The sequence below is a fragment of the Crocuta crocuta genome, unplaced genomic scaffold, assembly GCF_008692635.1.
Source record: "Crocuta crocuta isolate KB4526 unplaced genomic scaffold, BGI_CrCroc_1.0 scaffold72, whole genome shotgun sequence".
Classification (NCBI taxonomy): domain Eukaryota; kingdom Metazoa; phylum Chordata; class Mammalia; order Carnivora; family Hyaenidae; genus Crocuta; species Crocuta crocuta.
The window spans coordinates 6,960,519-6,980,180 of NW_027529427.1; the positions used below are offsets into that span (position 1 = coordinate 6,960,519).

At 35.9% G+C, this 19,662-nt stretch overlaps 1 protein-coding gene across 7 annotated transcripts in view; it reads left to right on the forward strand.

The window, feature by feature from the left end:
• Positions 1-19,662, forward strand: part of WNK1 (WNK lysine deficient protein kinase 1) — a 148,462-nt gene that overhangs the window by 50,164 nt on the left and 78,636 nt on the right. For all 7 annotated transcript variants that reach the window (XM_077759218.1, XM_077759212.1, XM_077759214.1 and 4 more), the window contains exon 2: positions 8,470-8,642. In XM_077759218.1, the coding sequence (XP_077615344.1) occupies positions 8,470-8,642 (173 nt within the window). The remainder of the gene's footprint in view (positions 1-8,469; positions 8,643-19,662) is intronic.

Genomic DNA, 19,662 nt, shown 5'->3' on the forward strand with positions numbered 1-19,662 from the left:
TTTAAAACATTATTGAGAACTTGGAAATGTAGATGTGATAGAACAGTCTTAAGACTTTAAATATAATTAAAATTTAAGTAAAGTAGATGGATTTGTGCTAGTGTCTTTCACATCTAGTAACAATTTCTGTCCAAAGTTACACATCCGTTGAGAAAAAACATTTCACAGTTGAAGGTTCAGTATGTCTTTTAAATATGTAAGGATTTTGTGAAAGCCCTCTACAGAGAATTAGTCAGACTTAAAGCTAACTTCCTATTTGTATAAGAGTGATTAGATTACATAATTTATATTTAAGCTATTACTTTTTTATTTTTATTTAAAAATTTTTTAAAAATATTTTATTTATTTCTGAGAGAGAGAGAGAGACAGACAGCGTGAGCCGGGGAGGGTCAGAGACAGAGGGAGACATAGAATCTGAAACAGGTTCTAGGCTCTGAGCTAGCTGTCAGCACAGAGCCCAGCGTGGGGCTCGAACCCACGAACCATGAGATCATGACCTGAGTTGAAGTTGGACGCTTAACCAACTGAGCCACCCAGGCGCTCCTAAGCTATTACTTTTTTTAAAAAAAAATTTTTAATGTTTGTTTATTTTTGAGAGAGAGAGAGAGACAGAGCTTGAGCAGGTGAGGGTCAGAGAGAGAGGGAAACACAGAAACCGAAGCAGGCTCCAGGCTCTGAGCTGTCAGCACAGAGCCTGACACGGGGCTCAAACTCATGAACTGTGAGATCATGACCTGAGCGTAAATCGAACGTTTAAGCAACTGAGCCGCCCAGGTGCCCCAAGCTATTACTCTTAAGTAGTACACTCTCCTATCCTGTATACTGTCTGTTCCAGATTTCAGCTAAAATGGTCTACTATAAGTATTTCCCAGCAGTTCTAAACTATGGATGAATAACCACATTTAAATAAAATAAGTTCACATCTCTTAGTTCACTGTTACTAAAGTTTGAATCTCCTTGGCTCCAATCTGTATCCTACGTTCCCAAGTTTACCTTTAGCACTTTTTACAGATTCTTGTGGTCTTAAGCATTTCAAGTATTACATGACCAGAACTATGGTACTTTCATGCCCGTGATCTCACTTAATCCTTAGAGTATCCTGCTGATATGGGTTCTTCTTACATGGCTCACTCTAGCTTGTGTACACTCATGCACACAGAATTAGGTCTTTTGTGATATGCTTGCAGGAAATCCATTTTTTCTTCTTTATCATATTTAATAAAAGTAGTGCCTCTTCTCTTACACTGTAAAGTTGACAGAACAGGAACTTTGATGCTCATCATTTCCTGTTGTCTGATGACAAGATACCCAAATATTTGTTAAAATCAAGCAAATATTTGTGAAGATACATTATAATTGCTAAAAACTAAAATGGAGGTTACATGCTACAAAAGATAAGAATACTTATCAAGACAACCAAGAAGGTAGACTATATGTTGGGGCACCTGGGTAGCTCAGTTGCTTTAGCATCCAACTCTGGATTTTGGCTCAGGTCATTATCTCATGGTTCGTAAGTTTGAGCCCTGCCTTGCATTCTGCACTGACAGTGCAGAGCCTGCTTGGGATTCTATCTCTTTCTCTTAGCTCCCCCCTGCTTATGCATGTACTCTCTCTCTCTCTTTCAAAATAAATAAACATTAAGAAAGTGGACTATATATTAAAATAAATAAAAAATAAATTTCAGTTTTAGGTAGAACATCCTAATTCATTTGGCTCCTGTTTACTGTCTTTTTTTTTTAATGTTTTATTTTTGAGAGAGAGAGAGAGAGAGAGAATCCAAAGCATGCTGCAGACTCTGAGCTGTCAGCATAGAGCCCAACATGGCGCTTGAATCCACAAACTGTGAGATCATTACCTGAGCCAAAGTTGGATGCTTAACTGACTAAGCCACCCAGGCACCCCTCAAGTGCTTACTGTCTTCTAGTTGTATTGAGACTGAATTAACTTAATAGTTCCTTTAAAATGAGTTTTCTTAACTATAGTAAGGTTCAGTAACGTATAAGGGATCAAGAGTTTTTCTTCTTTCTGTATCAATTTTCCTTAAATGAGGAATTTTTAGGAATGAATGTATGGTAAGGAAGATTTTTTAAAAAAACATATTGAGAAATCCTATTGTAGGTCAATAAATAGAAAATAAAACAAGCTGAAAACTCTTCCTACTGTAAAACACCAGATATTTTGAAAATTTTGATTAAAAGAACAATAAACCTATCTTTTTAAGTGCATAACTAACCTTGTAGAAATGTAAGGATAATCTCCAAGGTCTAAAAACTAAGAAGAACAAAAAGGCAGAGTGGGAGAAGTGTGAACTGACCTTAGGACTTTTTGAGATAGTTGCCAATCTCGTTGATAACTAAGAGAGACGGGGGACACCTGGGTGGCTCAGTCGGTTAAGCGTCCGGCTTCAGCTCAGGTTATGATCTCACGGTTCGTGGGTTCAAGCCCCGCATCGGGCTCTGTGCTGAGGAATAGCTCAGAGCCTGGAGCCTGTTTCAGATTCTCTGTCTCCCTCTCTCTCTGACCCTCCCCTGCTTACGCTGTCTCTATCTCAAAAATAAATAAAAAAACATTTAAAAAAAAAATAACTAAGAGAGACGGTTTTATCATCTATCTAATGATAGATGAACTCTCAAGCCGAAGCAGGTAGTTGAGATGCAATAAAATTGTTCCTTGAAGAGCTACACCTTTAATGAAAATACGGACTAGAGAAAAATTCCGTTTCTGAGACATGGAAAACAGAAGCTTCTCCAGGTCAGGTGAAACAAGTTTACCCTGGGGCGCCTGGGTGGCTCAGTGGGTTAAGCATCCAACTTCAGCTTAGGTCATGATCCCATGGTCAGTGAGTTCGAGCCCACATAGAGTTCTGTGTGCTGACAGCTCAGAGCCTGGAGCCTGCTTTAGATTCTGTGTCTCCCTCCCTCTCTGCCCCTCCCTGGCTAATGATCTGTCTAAAGAGACAGCTTTCTGTCTCTCTAAAATGAATAAATGTTAAAAAAAATTTTAAAGAACAAAGTTTACCCTGAAAATTTATAAACAAGGACATGTATTGGCACACATAATGAGATGGAGTAAATGGCCAAGACTAGTAATATTCCTAGGGCACTAAGCCTAAACAAACTTTGAACTGATCCGTCTACCAGGATACATCCACAACTAAGCATATTCCAACATAAAAATCGTAGTTTAAGGTAACCATTGTATTCAATATTGTAAATCACATGAAGCAACAAACCACAAGTGAACCAAAAACAGTAGGCAAAATTAGAGCCCCAGTAACTCAAATAAAAGTGGTATTGAACTGAGCCTTTAGATTATTTTAAAGAATTAAAGGACAAAAAATTGAAATGACAAACATCAAGTTAGTGTTGGAGTGGGTAGTGAATGACTGATTTAATAAAGACCCAAAAAGAGAGTCAATAAATCAAAATGCATTGCAATTAAAAACTAAATGGCAAGTGCTACTACTTTCCTCAGTCATCTGGCTTTATATACTTTGACTTTGTCTTTTCACTCACTGTTTTCTGGAAAAGGAACATTTTAGGAGGATAACCCAGGACCTCTGCTGCCAGGGACCTGAATCTCAGTGGACAGGGTATATGACTTGTGGATGATTGCAGCCTTTGGTTGAGAGTGGGAATAGAAGTGATTAAGATCTGTGAAAGGGGGATTTTATGGAACTTTGAGAGAGGCCAAGCTTGCAGTGATAATTTGGAGATGGAGCAGGACCCTGGGAAGGAGGAAAGTCCAAGGAAGGTGCTGGGAAAACTTAGAGATTCATGAAGCAGGGAACAGGGAACGGGAGTGAAGGTTGGAGAGGTTCATTGCAAATTCAGCCACTAGTTATCATGTCTCATTCAAAACCCCATGTGTTAGGGTTACCACTGAGTTGGGAGGGACAAATCCTACCTGCAGGCATTGGGCCTGCTGAAAGGGCAGCAGAATTCCTTCCCCAATGAAACCATTAGTTAAGTGCCTAGCTTTATGATGCTAGTGAGGAGAGTAGGGACTGGGATGGTGACTGAGTTCATCAAACCATTTGGTGGGTACTTTAGGTGACAGACTGACAACTTTGTTTTGTTTTCTTTATGGATCTTCAATTATATGCCCCTGTTACCTATATCCCTAGCCCTCTAAGACTTTGTATGGTTAGTTGGAAGTGTTCATCTGGCTTATGTTCATTCATCTCTTATTTCTGAAGCAGGGACTGAGACCTTGCCACATGTCTTTTGTATCCCTTCCTTTGGACTTTAACGTTTGATTAATAAAGTTTTAAGAGTTTTAAGCAGTATAGATATAGTAGCTCAAGAGTGACTTAGTGAACAAGAAGGTAGATCTGAGAATATTGCCCAGAAGGTAAAAGAAATGGAAAATGAAAGAGAAGTTAAAAGATAGGAAGCGCGATGGAGTAGGTTACACACACAAATACACAAACAAACCACATATAAGTACATATGTAAATCCTACAAAGAAGAGAAAGAGGAATAGGAGAAGGCAATATTCAAAGAGATAATAGTTGACAATTTTCCTGACTTGAAGACTAATACTTGCATCTGAATTTGGCTCAGGTCATGATCTCACAGTTTGTGGGTTTGAGCCCCACATTGGGCTCTATGCTCCCAGCTCAGAGCCTGGAGCTGCTTCAGATTCTCCCACTGCTCCTCCCCTGCTTATGCTCTGTTTCTGTCTGTCTCAAAAATAAATAAACATGAAAAAATCATTTTTAAAAAGTCTTTAGAACAACTGGAGAGAAAATAAATTTACAAAGGAGGACATATACACGGATAGTTGCAGTAGATAACACCACAAAACAGTATCTTTAAAATGCTGAAAGAAAAATAGGCCAACCTAGAATTCTTCACCCATCTAAACTATCATTCAAGAGTGATGATGAAATAAACATTTCAAACAAACTAGAATTATACCACTAATGGAATGTTTACTGAAAGAATTTTGAAAAATATATTTCACAAAAGAAGAAAAATGAGCCCATTAAGGGAATAAGGGGCAAAATAGGTGAATGAAAAGATATGTGGATTTATATAAGTAAACATATACTGTTTAAATAGAAAGGATAATGTTGTCTTAAGGAATAGTAGGAGAGTAGGGAACTAAAGTATTAGGCAAAATAATGTGCAAGATGGGGAGGAGTAATGAGAATAGTGATTTTTTTAATGGTATGTCAATTTACAATAAAATTTTTAAAATTAAAATATACTACTTGGGGAAAAGTGTTGTTGGGAGAACAGATTATCTACACTATCTCCATGTCATTACAAGTTCTATGCCTTTAATTAAAATCCCTGATAATATTCTGATATTTTAGGTGGCTTATGCTATAATTTCTTCATTATAAAAATAAAAGTCTTCTTATTGGAAAAAATAACCAAGATAATTTAGAAAATAACTTGAAGATCTTATAGTAAGTGGTTCTTCTACCAAGAGTGAATTATTTTAAAACTTTAACACGGAAGTGTGATACTAATGCGGAATAGACCATTGGAATAGAATATAGATTCTAGAAGTAGAATTACACTTATATGGAAATAATGGATTGTTCACGAAATAGTATTGATTGATATAGATATTGGTTGATAACCAATAGTTATTGGTTGATATAGAAAAAAACCAGCCAGTCCTTCTTTTATCCAACCAAATAAATTACTCAACAAATAAATTCCCAAGTGTGACAAACAAAACAAATTTATATGTTAAAGAGGAAAAACTTATGGCCTCAGTGTCTAGAAAAATTACTGAAGACATAAAGCCCACCTACCACAAAGTAAAAGATAAATTGAACTACAGTAAAATAAAAACATTGAAATCAAAAGACTTCATGAGCAAGGTGGAGATATGAACCGCAGATTGAGAAAACATTTGTAACATAAAATCAATAAGGATTAGTATCCAAATTTATATTGAGAACTTATACAAAGAAGGAAAGCAACAAATGATGTGATTGGGCATCTCACAGAAGAGGAATCTGAAGTAGCCTGCAAAGAAAACATAAAGTCTTTCTCACTTATTTTTGACTCTAAAAATGTAAACTAAACAATAGGAGAGGAGTTTATACCCATCAAATTGATTAAAGTTAATGTCTGATACTACCAGTTGTTGGTGACTATGTGCACCATGACCATGTGCAATGCTATGAAAAGAGTACATTTGGTACAGTCCCTTGAAAAGCAGTTTGCTGAAACCTATGAAAATTGAAGGTGCCTATTTCTTATGATTGAGTAATTCTAGACATATACCCTAATAGTGTTTTTTGGTGCCTCAGATCTCTTTTGAAAGCTAGAATAATGTCCATATAATAAAGCTATAATATTAAGTCCATATAATGAAATATATGGGATTAAAATGGAAACTGATTATACTGAACTAGTTACCAAAAATTTTAAATATGTGATATAGTATGCATTATTAGTGCATACTAATAAGATCAACTGAAAGATCTAATAGCTGTCAGTTTCAAAGTAATGATTGATATAAATGGTATTTATTATTATTTCTTATTTTTTTTAAATGGTATTTAGAGATAATCTATGAACACTGTTACATGGTGTCAAAATATCTAGAGCTATTGGTGACAAAAATCATAGGGATTGCTGAATGCTCTCAGGTATATGTATTAATAATTAATGTATGGGCTTATTTCACTATTCCTTTGTTCTATACATCTATCCTTAGGCCAGTACCACACTGTTGTGATTACTGTAGCTTTGTAATAAGTTAACCTGTGTCCTAGACACACACTTTAATGTTTGTCCAAAGAGATTAATATTGTAACACCACTGCAGTACTGAGAGGCAAAAAATGGGGAAGAGTCTAAAGATTAATCAATCAGATATTATATAAATTGTGATATATTTAGATAGTGGGTAATTGTAACAGTGCTAAGGAACAACGCCAAGTTACAATCATATGATAGATATCTTGTAGTGTCTCCTTGTATATCATCATGGGTGACCTCAAACAATATTGAATGAAAATAAACTTTCAAAGAAAACATGCTCTGTAACATAATATTATGTAATTTTAACATTTTAACACAAAGTGTAAATACCCATTTGGAAACGGTATGTCCAAATTCAGGCTAGTGGTTATTAAAGGGTAAAGAAGAGTGACAGGGGAAGGACAATCTAGTTACATAGGGGACTTTATATCTAGAGTGTTTATTTAACTGTGTGATGGACATATTACTTTATTGTATGCCTGGAATATTTTGTTAAAATATGTATTTCATGCTTTGATAGAATATTAATATGACAGAGATAGTTTCAGTTTTAATAAACAGAATAATTCAGAGTTTGTTTATCTGGGATCTTGTCAAGGGAAGATCAACAAATTGTTTTCCCCCAGTTTATCTCAGAGAAGTAAATTAACTTACATAGTGCCAGGTGCGTTAAACATGTGATGAAAGCATACTTAGTAGATTAATATATTCTTTTTTTTTTTTAATGTATTTTTCAATTTATTTTTGAGAGAGAGAGACTGCGTGAGCAGGGGAGGATCAGAGAGAGAGGGAGACGCAGAATCAGAAGCAGGCTCCAGGCTCTGAGCAGGCTGTCAGCACAGAGCCTGACTTGGGGCTCAAACCCACATACCGTGAGATCATGACCTGAGCCGAAGCTGGACGCTCAACCAACTGAGCCACCCAGGCGCCCCTAGATTAATATACTCTTAAAGAAAATTCTAATCAAAGCAAAGACAGAACTAGAATTTATATTTAGATCTTTTGACTTCCAAAATCTCAAACCATATTGTTAAGTTGCACATCTAGCAATAAATTACTTATTTTAGAAGTGGTAAGTTAACTGCATGTACAAAATAAGACCATCTCTGAAGCATACATTAACAGTAAAGATGCTGACGTAACCTCAAGCATGACATTATCATCTAGTTTTCTTAAAAGATACTTTAGCCAGGGGCGCCTGGGTGGCTCAGTCGGTTAAGCGTCCGACTTCGGCTCAGGTCATGATCTCACGGTTCGTGGGTTTGAGCCTCGCATCGGGCTCTGTGCTGACAGCCAGCTCAGAGCCTGGAGCCTGCTTCAGATTCTGCGTCTCCCTCTCTCTCTGACCCTCCCCTGTTCACGCTGTCTCTCTCTCTCTCAGAAATAAATAAAACATTAAAAAAAAAAAAAAAGATACTTTAGCCTGTTCTCATACTCCTGAAGGGCTGGAGAAATTATTGACAACTTTAGAGTTCCTGTTTAAAACATTATTGATCATTATAATTTAGTACATATTTAGTGTTTATTTTTGTGTGTTTTTTCTATTTGACCTATTTTTTTCAAGTATAATTAACACACAGTGCTATATTAGTTTCAGGTGTGCTGTATGTTTCACCAGTTTATACCTTTCTCGGTACTCATCAAGATAAGTGTACTCCTAACAGCATTGAAATTTAATTGTGTGACTTGGTGTTTTGTTATTTTAAACCTCATTCTGTTCTGGTTCTTGATTTTAGGATCGAAAATTAACAAAGTCGGAGAGGCAGAGATTTAAAGAAGAGGCAGAAATGTTAAAGGGCCTTCAGCATCCCAATATTGTTCGATTCTATGATTCCTGGGAGTCCACAGTAAAAGGAAAGAAGTGCATTGTTTTGGTGACTGAACTTATGACATCTGGCACACTTAAAACGTAAGTCTATCAATATTATCAAAGTTGACCAAGAAGTACGAAAGAACTTGAATTTTCTTATTTTATCAGTCCTGCTTTTGTCATCCAGTGTACCGTGCCCACAAAGTCCGTTGGTGTATAAAGTGATTTGATCATTATTCAGTAGTAATATTAAAATGAGAAGTTATTACAGAATAAACGTAGTTATTTTAAATCCTGTTGATTTGGTGTTCTAAAATTGAGTGGCTAAGGGATTGAGAAATCAAATGGCAAGGTAGCCCTCTAGTGGTTAAAATGAGGTTGAAGCTTACTAAGAAGACTTCCCCATTTATTTTTACCACCTTGTACTGGACAGTTTTTGTTGCATCTATGCAACTGTTGTGTCAAATACAAATTGTACTGTAGCAGTTATCCCTAGATAGTTTCATTTGTTAAAGAATTGGAAACTAAAGCCAAAACAGCTAGACTTATCATTTCTTTCAGGAAAACCTGTCAAATGCAGAAATTTCTTGTTCCTTACTAAAGAGTTTTAAAGTAAGAGTTGGTAAAGTAAGAGGTCTCTTAGAGTATCTGTACTCAGAGAGGAAAGTACAAATGACCCTTGAACAGCATGGAAGTTAAGGGTACTGACCCTCCATGTAGTTGAAAATCTCAGCATAAATTTTGAATCCTCCAAACAATTACATAATAGCCTACTGTTGACTGGAAGCCTTACTGATAACATAAACAGTTGAGTAACACATATTTGTATATTATATGTATTATTTACTGTATTTTTTAAGTATTTATTTTTGAGAGAGAGCACGAGCAGGGGAGGGACAGAAAAGGGACAGAGGATCCCAAGTGGGCTCCATGCTGACAGCCCAATGTGGAGCTCCGACTCATGAACTCTGAGATTGTGACCTGAACTGAAGTCAGACACTTAACCAGCTGAACCCATGCACCCCTTATATACTGTGTTCTTATAATAAAGTAAGCTAAAGAAAATAAAGTTACGAGAAAATACACTTAGAGTGCTATATTGTAAAAACCTGCAAATAAGTAGACTCCCACTGTTCAAACCTGTATTATTCAAGGGTCAACTGTAGTATAAATTATATGGTTAAAATTTTTTTATTGTCTTTTTTCTTAATTGTCTCTTTAGTATGTATTTATTTCTGACTACTTTCTTTAGTTAATACTACTGAGCTGATTCATTGCAGTTCTTTGAAACATAGTTTTATATTTCCTAAATGTAGTCACTTGCATGTGCTCTTGGATGCTTAAGATTAACACATTTGAAAAGCCAACAGACTATTTCCCCCTTGCAAATTCTAGTTTCCCCACTCAGCATCTCAAGTATTTAAGGCAGCAGCTTTACCCTATTTATCCAAGCTTCTTGTTATTCACATGTGTTTCTTTCACTAGACTATGCTCCCTAGCACTATGCCTTAAACTTGCTAAGCATTTCAGTGAATTGAGGAAAATTGTGTAGTAGTAGTAGTTTGTGTGTGTATCTTCATCTTGATATTCTTTTCACCAGTTTGGACACATTAATGGACTGTCAGTAGTCTCAGTCATACCCTACAAAAATACCCTATTACAGTTTCTTTGTTTTAAAAAATTTATTGAGAGGCTTTGGATAACAGACTAAGCTTCTGTTAAATTGTGCCCCTCCCCCTCCAACAAACTAAAATGTGGAATATAATAAAAGCTTTTTCAGTACATATCCAAGTTTTTAAAGAGAATGAGTAACCTCCAGGTGAAAGGCAAAGTAGAGGTAACTAAAGGCCTAAACAGGAGCCAATGTTTTGGCAATCTGTTGGGTTTTCACATCATATATAGGACTTGAAGTTTGGATACTAGGAGTTTTAATGTCCATGCCAGGACAAAAGGCCTTAGAACTCAGTAGATAGGAGAGCTTGAACTTAGACTGTGTCAAAAACCTGAATTATTCTTAAAAAGGAATAACTCTTCACCCCAGCCAGTGAAAACTACAAGGAATTTTGCCCCTCTGCCCAGCATTTAGGATAAGAGAGGGAGTCTCTATGAAAAAAACCAGAAATCTTAGTTTAGGTCATAGGTAGATGGCTCTATAATATAAATGTAGACTACCTGCTTGGTGCAGAAATCACAAATCAAGGAATGAACATTCCAGTTGGTCCAGATTCCAATGAAAACTCCAAGGGACATTTTCACTGTTGGTCATAATATACATGGACAAAACAGTGAAGGTGTTCACCTTCACCCAATGAAGGTGACCTCACAATTAAATTACAAATCACACCAGCAATACGATGATCAGATATAACTGGAAAATAACATAGGAATTAAAGATGCTATGGACAACTCTGAAAGTGAATAAAAGTAAGCTTGTAAGTACAAAAAGATGTCACTAAAGGTATATGTAAGTATATACATTATATAGGGTGCCTGGTGTGGCTCAGTCGGTTTAGTGTCTGACTTTGGCTCAGGTCATGATCTCATGGTTTGTGGGTTTGAGCCCCGCATCGGGCTCTGTGCTGATGGCTAGCTCAGAGCCTGGAGCCTGTTTCAGTTTCTGTGTCTCCCTCTCTCTCTGACCCTCCCCTGCTCACGCTCTCGCGCGTGTGCTCGCTCGCTCTCTCTCTCTCTCTCTCTCTCAGAAATAAAGCATTCAAAAAAATTTTTTTAAAAAGTATATACAAGTATATAAAGTGATAAAAGTAGAGAAACCTTAATGATTAGACAACATAGTGAAAGAATATAACTACATCAAAAAAGTTCAGGCGAGAGCACCTGGCTGGCTTTGTCAGTAGAGCACGCAACTCTTAATTTCTTGGGATTATGAATTTTAGTCCCATGTTCAGCATAGAAATTACTTAAAAAAAAAAAAAGGTTCAGGCATTATTAGAAAAGATCCAAAGACTTCTAGAAATAAGAATAAATCATTGGAGTGCCTAGGTAGCTCAGTCAGTTGAGCACCCTTGATTTCAGCTCAGGTTTTGACCTCACAGATCATGGGTTTAAGCCCTGTGTAGAGCTCTGTGCTGACAGTGCAGAACCTTCTTGGGGTTCTCTCTCTCTCTCTCTCTCTCTCTCTCAATAAATTAAACATTTAAAAAAAAACAGTGATTAAAATTAAAACTTAATTGGTTAGGTTAAATAGCAGACTAAATTGAATTGAAAAGTTAAATATGAAGAGATCGGGAAGAAAAAAAAGGTGGAAAATATGAAAAAGAAGATGAGACATGAAGTGAGAAGGCATTAGATTTAATTACCATTCTAGAAGGAAAGAATCAAGAGAATGAGGAAAGACAAGAGGGCTCAAATTGAGGATGTGAATATAATCCTAAACAAATAGATTTAAAACAAATCCATACTCTCATATGGCTACTTATGACTTTTATATATATAGCCACTAGAGCAAGCCCTATAAGCTGCTTCTTGTTAATACTTTGTTAGCAGTTCAAATGAGTAGTGGGGTATTTAGTTGTTTTCTTTCACACTACTGAATAAAGTTGACTGTAAGAAACAAACCAAATCCATATTCATACCTGGAAAAATACAGAATAATAGGAATATTGGTAGCATTTAGAGACGCAGATGAGGTGAAAGGGATGGGAACTGGTTTCAACATACGTGCTTTTTGGACCTTTTAAGTTTCTGTTTCTGTTCCACAGATTTATAAATCCTTAAATTGAAATAAATAAACACCCCTACCTGAAAAATAAGATGGGAAGATATGGTTTAGAAAATTTCAAGAAGAAATAAAGCTAGAATCTTTTTTTTAAAAATTGAGATGAAATTCACAACATAAAATTAACCTTTTTAAATACAACTCAGTGGTATTTTGTACCTATACAATATTGTATAACAACCACCATCTATGAAGTTACTAAACATTTTTATCGCCTCAAAAGACTACTACTCATTAAGCAGTTAACTCTTCATTTTCCTTTCCATGCAGTACATTTACTCTTTAATTGCATGCCATCTAAGTTCTTGGCATTTTTCTTTATAAGTTTAAAGTTCTCTTTTCCCATCAGTGTTTTCTGTTTCTGAGTCTCAGAGCTAAGGGCACAAGAGGGTGTAGTAGAACGAGAACTAGACAGAACAAGAATGGTAAGTTCTGTATTCCAGCTCTGCTTTTGCCCGACTGTGGTTTGGGGCAAGTAGGTCCCCATGTCTGGGCCTCAGTTCTCCATGTGCAAAATAAGGAATTGGACTAAATTGGATCTAAGATTTAGGCATAGGATTTTTTTTTTTTTTTACTGTGTTAAAAATCAGAAAACATAAAATTTACCACCTTAATCGTTTTTTTAAGTTTATTTGGTTTTGAGAGAGAGGGAGGGAGAGAGAGAATGAGCAGTGGAGGATCGGAGAGAGAGAATGAGCAGTGGAGGAGCAGAGAGAGAGGGGGAGAGAAAGTATCCCAAGCAGGCTCACGCTCCACTCTTGAGCCTGATGCGGGACTTGATCCCAAGACCCTGGGATCATGGCCTGAACCAAAATCAAAAGTCAGGTGATTAGCCAACTGAACCATCCAGGCGCCACCCTCACCCCCGTTTTAATCATTTTTTTTTTTTTTTTTAATTTCTAGAAGAAAGACAGCGTGAGTAGGGGAGGGTCAGAGAGAGAGGGAGTCACAGACTGAAACAGGCTCCAGGCTCTGAGCTGCAGTCAGCACAGAGCCCAACGCGGGGCTCGAACCCACGAACCGCGAGATCATGACCTAAGTGAAAGTCGAACGCTTAACCGACTAAGCCACCCAGGCGCCCCCGTTTTAATCATAAAAATGTGTACAGTTCAGTGATGTTAAGTACATTCACATTGCTGTGCAGCCGTTCTCCACTACTCTTCAAACATGCAAAACTAAAAACCATTAAAATGACTACCCATTACCCATTACTCCAGCCCTTGGCAACCACTGACTGCTTTCTGCCTCTGGTTTTATCTGATCAAGATATTTTATATAAGTGGAATCATAAAATAATGGAGTCCTGTGTGTTTGTCTTCTTTAACTTAGCATAATGTTCTCAAGGTTCATGATGTAGTATGTATCATTATTTTATTCCTTTTTATAACTAAATAACATTTTGTTTCATGGATATACTACAAATTTGTTTATCCATTGGATCTGTTTCCACCTTTGGCTCTTGTAAATAGTCCTGCTATAAAGTGTGTATAAGGTTTTGAGTGAATGTTTTGATTTCTTTTGGATGTATGTCTACAAATGGAATTGTTGAGTCATGGTAATTCTGTTTAGCTTTTTAAGGAACCACCAAATTCTTTTCCACAGCAGCTGAACTGTTTCTTCCCACCAACAATGTATAAGAGTTTCAGTTTCTCTATATCCTTGCCAACACTTGTTTTTTGTATGTATGTATGTATTTTCGTAGCCATCCTACCAAATGTGACATGGTATCTCATTGTGGTTTTGAGCACCTTATCATGTGCATGTTGGCTGTTTATCTTTGGTCAAATGTCTATTCAAGTCCTTTGCCCATTTAAAAATGTTTTTTTTACTGTTGAGTTGTAAGAGTTCTTTATTCTGTAACTAAACCTTTCTCACTATATAATTTACAAATATTGTCTCCCATTCTATAGGTTATATTTTTACTTCCTTGATAATGTCCTGTGATACATAAAGTTAATGTAGATTAAGTCCAACTTACGTGTTTTTTCTTGTTGTTTATACTTTTGATATTCTAAGAATCTGTTGCCAAAACCAGGGTCATGCAGATTTATCCCCTAAGTTTTCTTCTAAAACTTCTACAGGTCTATCTCTGATATTTAGATTATAGTTTTAAGTAAATTTTTGTGTGCAATGTGGGATCCAACTTCATTCTGTTGCATGGGGATATCCAGTTTTCTAGCACCATTTGTTGAAGAAACTATTCTTTCTTTATTGAATGGCCTTAGTACTCCTGTCAAAAATCCTTGAACTGTAGATTTATGGGTTTATTTCTGGACTCTGTATTTTTACTGTTTATGTATTTTTACTATTTATTTTTTTACTATTTTATGTATTTATATATTCTTACTATGCTATTCTTTTGGTCTACATATCTGTATCACGCTGTTTTGATTACTGTAGCTTTTGTAATATGTTTTCAGATTTGGAAGTGTGAGTTCTCCAATTTTGTTCTACTTTTTCAATATTGTTTTGGCTCTTTGGGGTCCCTTGCAATTCCATGTGAAGTTAAGAATTATTTTTCCATTTATGCAAAAAGGCTGATAGAATTTTGATTGTCAAATATATAGATACATTGAATCTGTTAGGTAACTTTGGGTAGTATTGCCATTAACTAATATTAAGTTTTCTAATCCATGAACATGAGATATTTTTACATTTTATTTAGTTTTTCAATTTTTTTCTAGTTTCCAATGTTTAAGTCCTTTGCTTTCTTGGTTAAATTTATGCCTAGGTATTTTATTCTTTTGGATGCTGTTGCAAATGGAATTGTTTTCCTAATTTTCTTTACAGTTTGTTAATTATTGGTGTATAGAACACAACTAATTTGTGCAGGTTGATCTTGCACTCTTGCAACTTTGATGAAATCTGTTATTAACTCTAGTTGTGTGTGGGGAGGGGAGAGTATATGTGCTCGTTCTTTGGGATTTTCTGTATATAGGATGTTGGCATCTATAGATAGAATTTTACTTCTTTCTTTCCAATTTGAATCACTTATATTTCTTTTTCTTGTTCAGTTGCTCTGACTAGAATTTCTAGTACATTGTTGAGTAACAGTGGTTATCCTTGTCTTATTCCTAATCTTATGGGAAAGCTTTCAGTGTTTCACCATTAAGTATGATATAAGCTTTGAGTTTTTCATAACTGTTTTTCGTCACGTTTTCTTGGTTATTTCTTGGTATTTTTATCATGGAAAGGTATTGGATTTTGTCTAATGCCTTTTCTGAATCAATTGAGATGATCATAGTTTTTTCCCCCTTTGTTCTGTTAATGAAGTATATCACACTGATTTTTTTTTTTTTTTTATTTCTAGGAGAGAGAGAGANGCGAAAGTCGGACGCTTAACCAACTAAGCCACCCAGGCGCCCCCACACTGATTTTTTTTCTAAAATTGAGGGATACTTCCATTTCATGGATAAATTCCATGTGGATAAGTTCCATGTGGTCATGGTGTATAATCCTTTTACTGTGCTGTTGGATTCATTTAGGTAGTGTTTTCTTGATGACTTTTGCATCTATATTCATAAGAGATATTGGCATGTAGTTTTCTTGTGTCTTTGCTGTCAGGGCTGTACTAACCTCATTGAGTTGACTTGAGACGTGTTTCCTCCTTTTCTACTTTTTGGAAAAGTTTGAGAAGGATTAGCCTTTTTCCTTTAAATGTTTGGTAAAAGTCAGCAATGAAACCATGTAGTCCTGGACTTTCCTTTGTTGGGAGGCTTCTTGAGGGAATGTTCCATGTGTCTAGGTGGTTATAGTATTGTTCAAACCCTCTACTGCCTTAATGATGTTCTGTCTAGATACTCTACCCATTTTTGAAAGTGGGCTATTGAATTCTCTAACTGTAGCTATAGAACTGTGTACTTCTCCTTTCAATTCTGTATATATTTGCTTGATGTATTTAGGACCTCTGTGTACTATGTTTATAATTGTTATAATTTTCTTAAGAAATTGACCCTTTTACCAATACATAGTATTCTTTATCTCCTGTATCAGTTTTTGATTTAGTCTGTTTTATCTATTTGATTAATATTGCCACCTCACTCTTTTGGTTAGTATTTGCGTGGAACCTCTTTTTCTGTCCTTTCATTTTCTGAGTGGGTCTTTGAATCTAAAGTGAGTCTTTTGAGACAGCATATAGTTGGATCATATATCTCCATTTTGCCATCTCTGTCTTTTGAATAGAAAACTCAGTTCATTTATACTTGAAGTAATTAGTGATCAGGAAGTACTTTGCTAATTTTTTGGTATATTTTAATACCTTTTTTTGTTTCTTGTCTCTGTTGCTGCTTTTATTAATTATTTTTTGTAGTTTACCATTTTAATACCCTTCTCATTTCCTTTGTATGTGTTTTTTAGATATTTTCTAGTGGTTACCTTAGGGATTACAATTAACACCACAAATTTCTAACAATCTAGTTTGGAATGTTACCCATTTAGCTTCAAAAAAAGCTTCAGAATCTTTGCTCCTACACAGCTTTGCATCTCTTTTGTGTCTTTGTAGATTTTGCAAAGATGCAAATTGTATCTCTTTACATTGTGTTCCCATTAATTCAGATTTATACTTAGTGATTTATGTGTTTTTGCCTTTTAAATCATGTAGGAAGTGAACAAAGGAGTTATAAGCCAACAATATGTTAATACTGGTTTTTATATTTAGCGATGTACTTACCTTTACCAGAGATTTTATTTCTTCCTAAAGCTTCAAGTTACTATCCAGTGCCCTTTTATTTCAGTCTCAAGGACTTGCTTTAGCATTTCCTGTAGAGCACGTGTTCTCACAACAGGCTCCCTCAGCCTTTACTTATCTGGACATGTCTTAATATTGCCTTCATTTTTTTTTTTTTAATTTTTAATGTTTTATTTATTTCTAGGGGAGAGAGACAGTGAGCAGGGGAGGGTCAGAGAGAGAGGGAATCACAAGACTCTGAAACAGGCTCCAGGCTCTGAGCTGGCAGTCAGCACAGAGCCTGACGCGGGGCTCGAACCCACGAACCGCAAGATCATGACCTAAGCGAAAGTCGGACGCTTAACCGACTAAGCCACCCAGGTGCCCCAATATTGCCTTCATTTTTGAAGGATACTTTTGCTAGATAAAAAATTCTTGGTTGATGGTTGGAAAATCCCTTTCAGCACTTTATATGTCATTCCTCTGCCTTCTAGCCTCCATGGTTTCTGCTGAAAAACTGGCTGATAATCTTGTTGAGGATCTCTTTATCATGGGGAGTTGCTTCTTTTTTGCTTTCAAGATTCTCTCTGGTCTTTGGTTTTCGGCAGTTTGAATGTAATATATCAGTGTGAATCTCTTTGTGTGTATCCTTCATGGAGTTTGTTGAGCTTCTTAGATATGTAGAATCATGTCTTTTATCAAATTTAGAAAGTGTGTGGCCATTATTTTATCAAATACTCTTTTTCCTTTCTTCTTATTTGGGGCTCCAGTTATGCATGTTGATCAGCTTGGTGGTATCCCACAGGACTCTTAAGCTCTATTGTATTTTCTTTATTTTTCTTTTCTTTCTGCTCCTCAGACTATATAATATTATCAGTAGAGTAAAAAGACAATTCACAGAATGGGAGAGGATATTTGCAAATCATTTAACTCAAAAGGGATTAATATCTAGTATATATGGAAAATTCTTAAAACTCAACAAACAAACCTATTCAGAAATGGGCAAAGGACTTGGATAGACATTTCACCTAAAAAGATATACAAATTGGCCCAGAAACAAATGAAAAAGATGCTCACCATCACTAGTTATTAGGGAAACACAAATCAAAATCACAAAGAGATACTACCTCATTCAGACCTGTTAGAATGGCTAGTATCAAGAAGACAAGGAAAACAAGTGTTAGCGAGAATGTGGAGAAAATGGAACTGTTGTGCACTGTTGGTGGACATATAAAAACTAGAACTACCATATGATCCAGCAATTTGACTTCTGGATATTTATCTGAGGAAAATGAAGACATTAATTTGAAAAGATATTCTACCCCATGGTCATAACAGCTTTATTTACATCAGCCAAGCCATGGAAGTAACTTACGTGTCCATCAATGGATGGATGGATAAAGAAGAGATGGTGTGTGTGTGTGTGTGTGTGTGCGCGCGCGTGCACACGCGCATACGTACATACTTATATACACAGTGGATTACATCCATTGTGTACATATGGATACATCCATAAAAAAGAAAAAAAATTTTGCCATTTGTAACAATGTGGATGGACTTGTAACAGTGTGGAATTATGCTAAGTTAAAGAAGATAAGAAAAACACTGTATGATCTCACTTCTATGTGAAATCTAAAAAAAAAAAAAATTAAAAATAAAATATCCAACAACAACAAAAATAAACAGAAGAGATTGGTGATTGCTCTAGGTGCAGAGATAGGGGTGGGTATGTGTAATGGGTGACAGTAGTCAAAAGTACAAGTTTTAGTTATAAAATAAGTAAGTCTTGGAATGTAATGTACAGCATAGTGACTATAGTTAATAATGCTGTGTTATATATTTGAAAGTTGCTAAGAGTAAATCTTAAAAGTTCTCGTCATAAGAAAAAATATCTGTGGTGATAGATGTTAATTAGACTTATTGTGGAGATCATTTTGCTATATATACAGATCATCTTGAATCATTATGTTGTACATCTGAGATAAATATAATGTTATATGTCAATAATATCTCTACTTAATCACCATATAATCTAACACTTCTACTTGTGGGTTCATACCCAAAAGAATGAAACAGATATTTGTATACTCATATAGCTACAAGGTAGAAGCAGCCCAATTGTCTATTAAGGAAAGAATGGATAAGCAAAATCTGGTATTATATATACAGTGGAATATTTTTCAGCCTTAAATGGAAAGGAGGTTGTTCTAACATATGTTGTAATGCGTGAACCTTGAGGGCATTGCATGAAGTGAAATAAGTCAGTCACAAAAAGTCACATACAAGTACTGTTTGATTTCACTTTATATGGGTTACCTAGAGTAGTCAAATTCATAAAATCAGAAAGTAGAATGGTAGTTGCAAGAGCCCAGATGGAGGAGGTTTTGGGGTAATTACTGTTTAATGGGTATAAAGTTTCAGTTTTTAAGATGAAAAGAGTTCTGTAGATAGATGGTAGTGATGATTGTCTAGTAGTATGAATTACTTAGTATCACTGTAAAACAGTAAATTTGGGGTTGCGTGGGTGGCTTAGGCAGTTAAGCGTCTGACTTCAGCTCAGGTCATGATCTCGCTGTTCATGAGTTCTGTCACCCCCCCCACCCGCCATCAGCCTCTGTTCTGAGAGCTCAGAGCCTGGATCCAGCTTCAGATTCTGTGTCTCCCTCTCTCTCTGCCCCTCCCCTCCCCTCCCCTCTCTCTCTCTTTCTCTCTCTCTC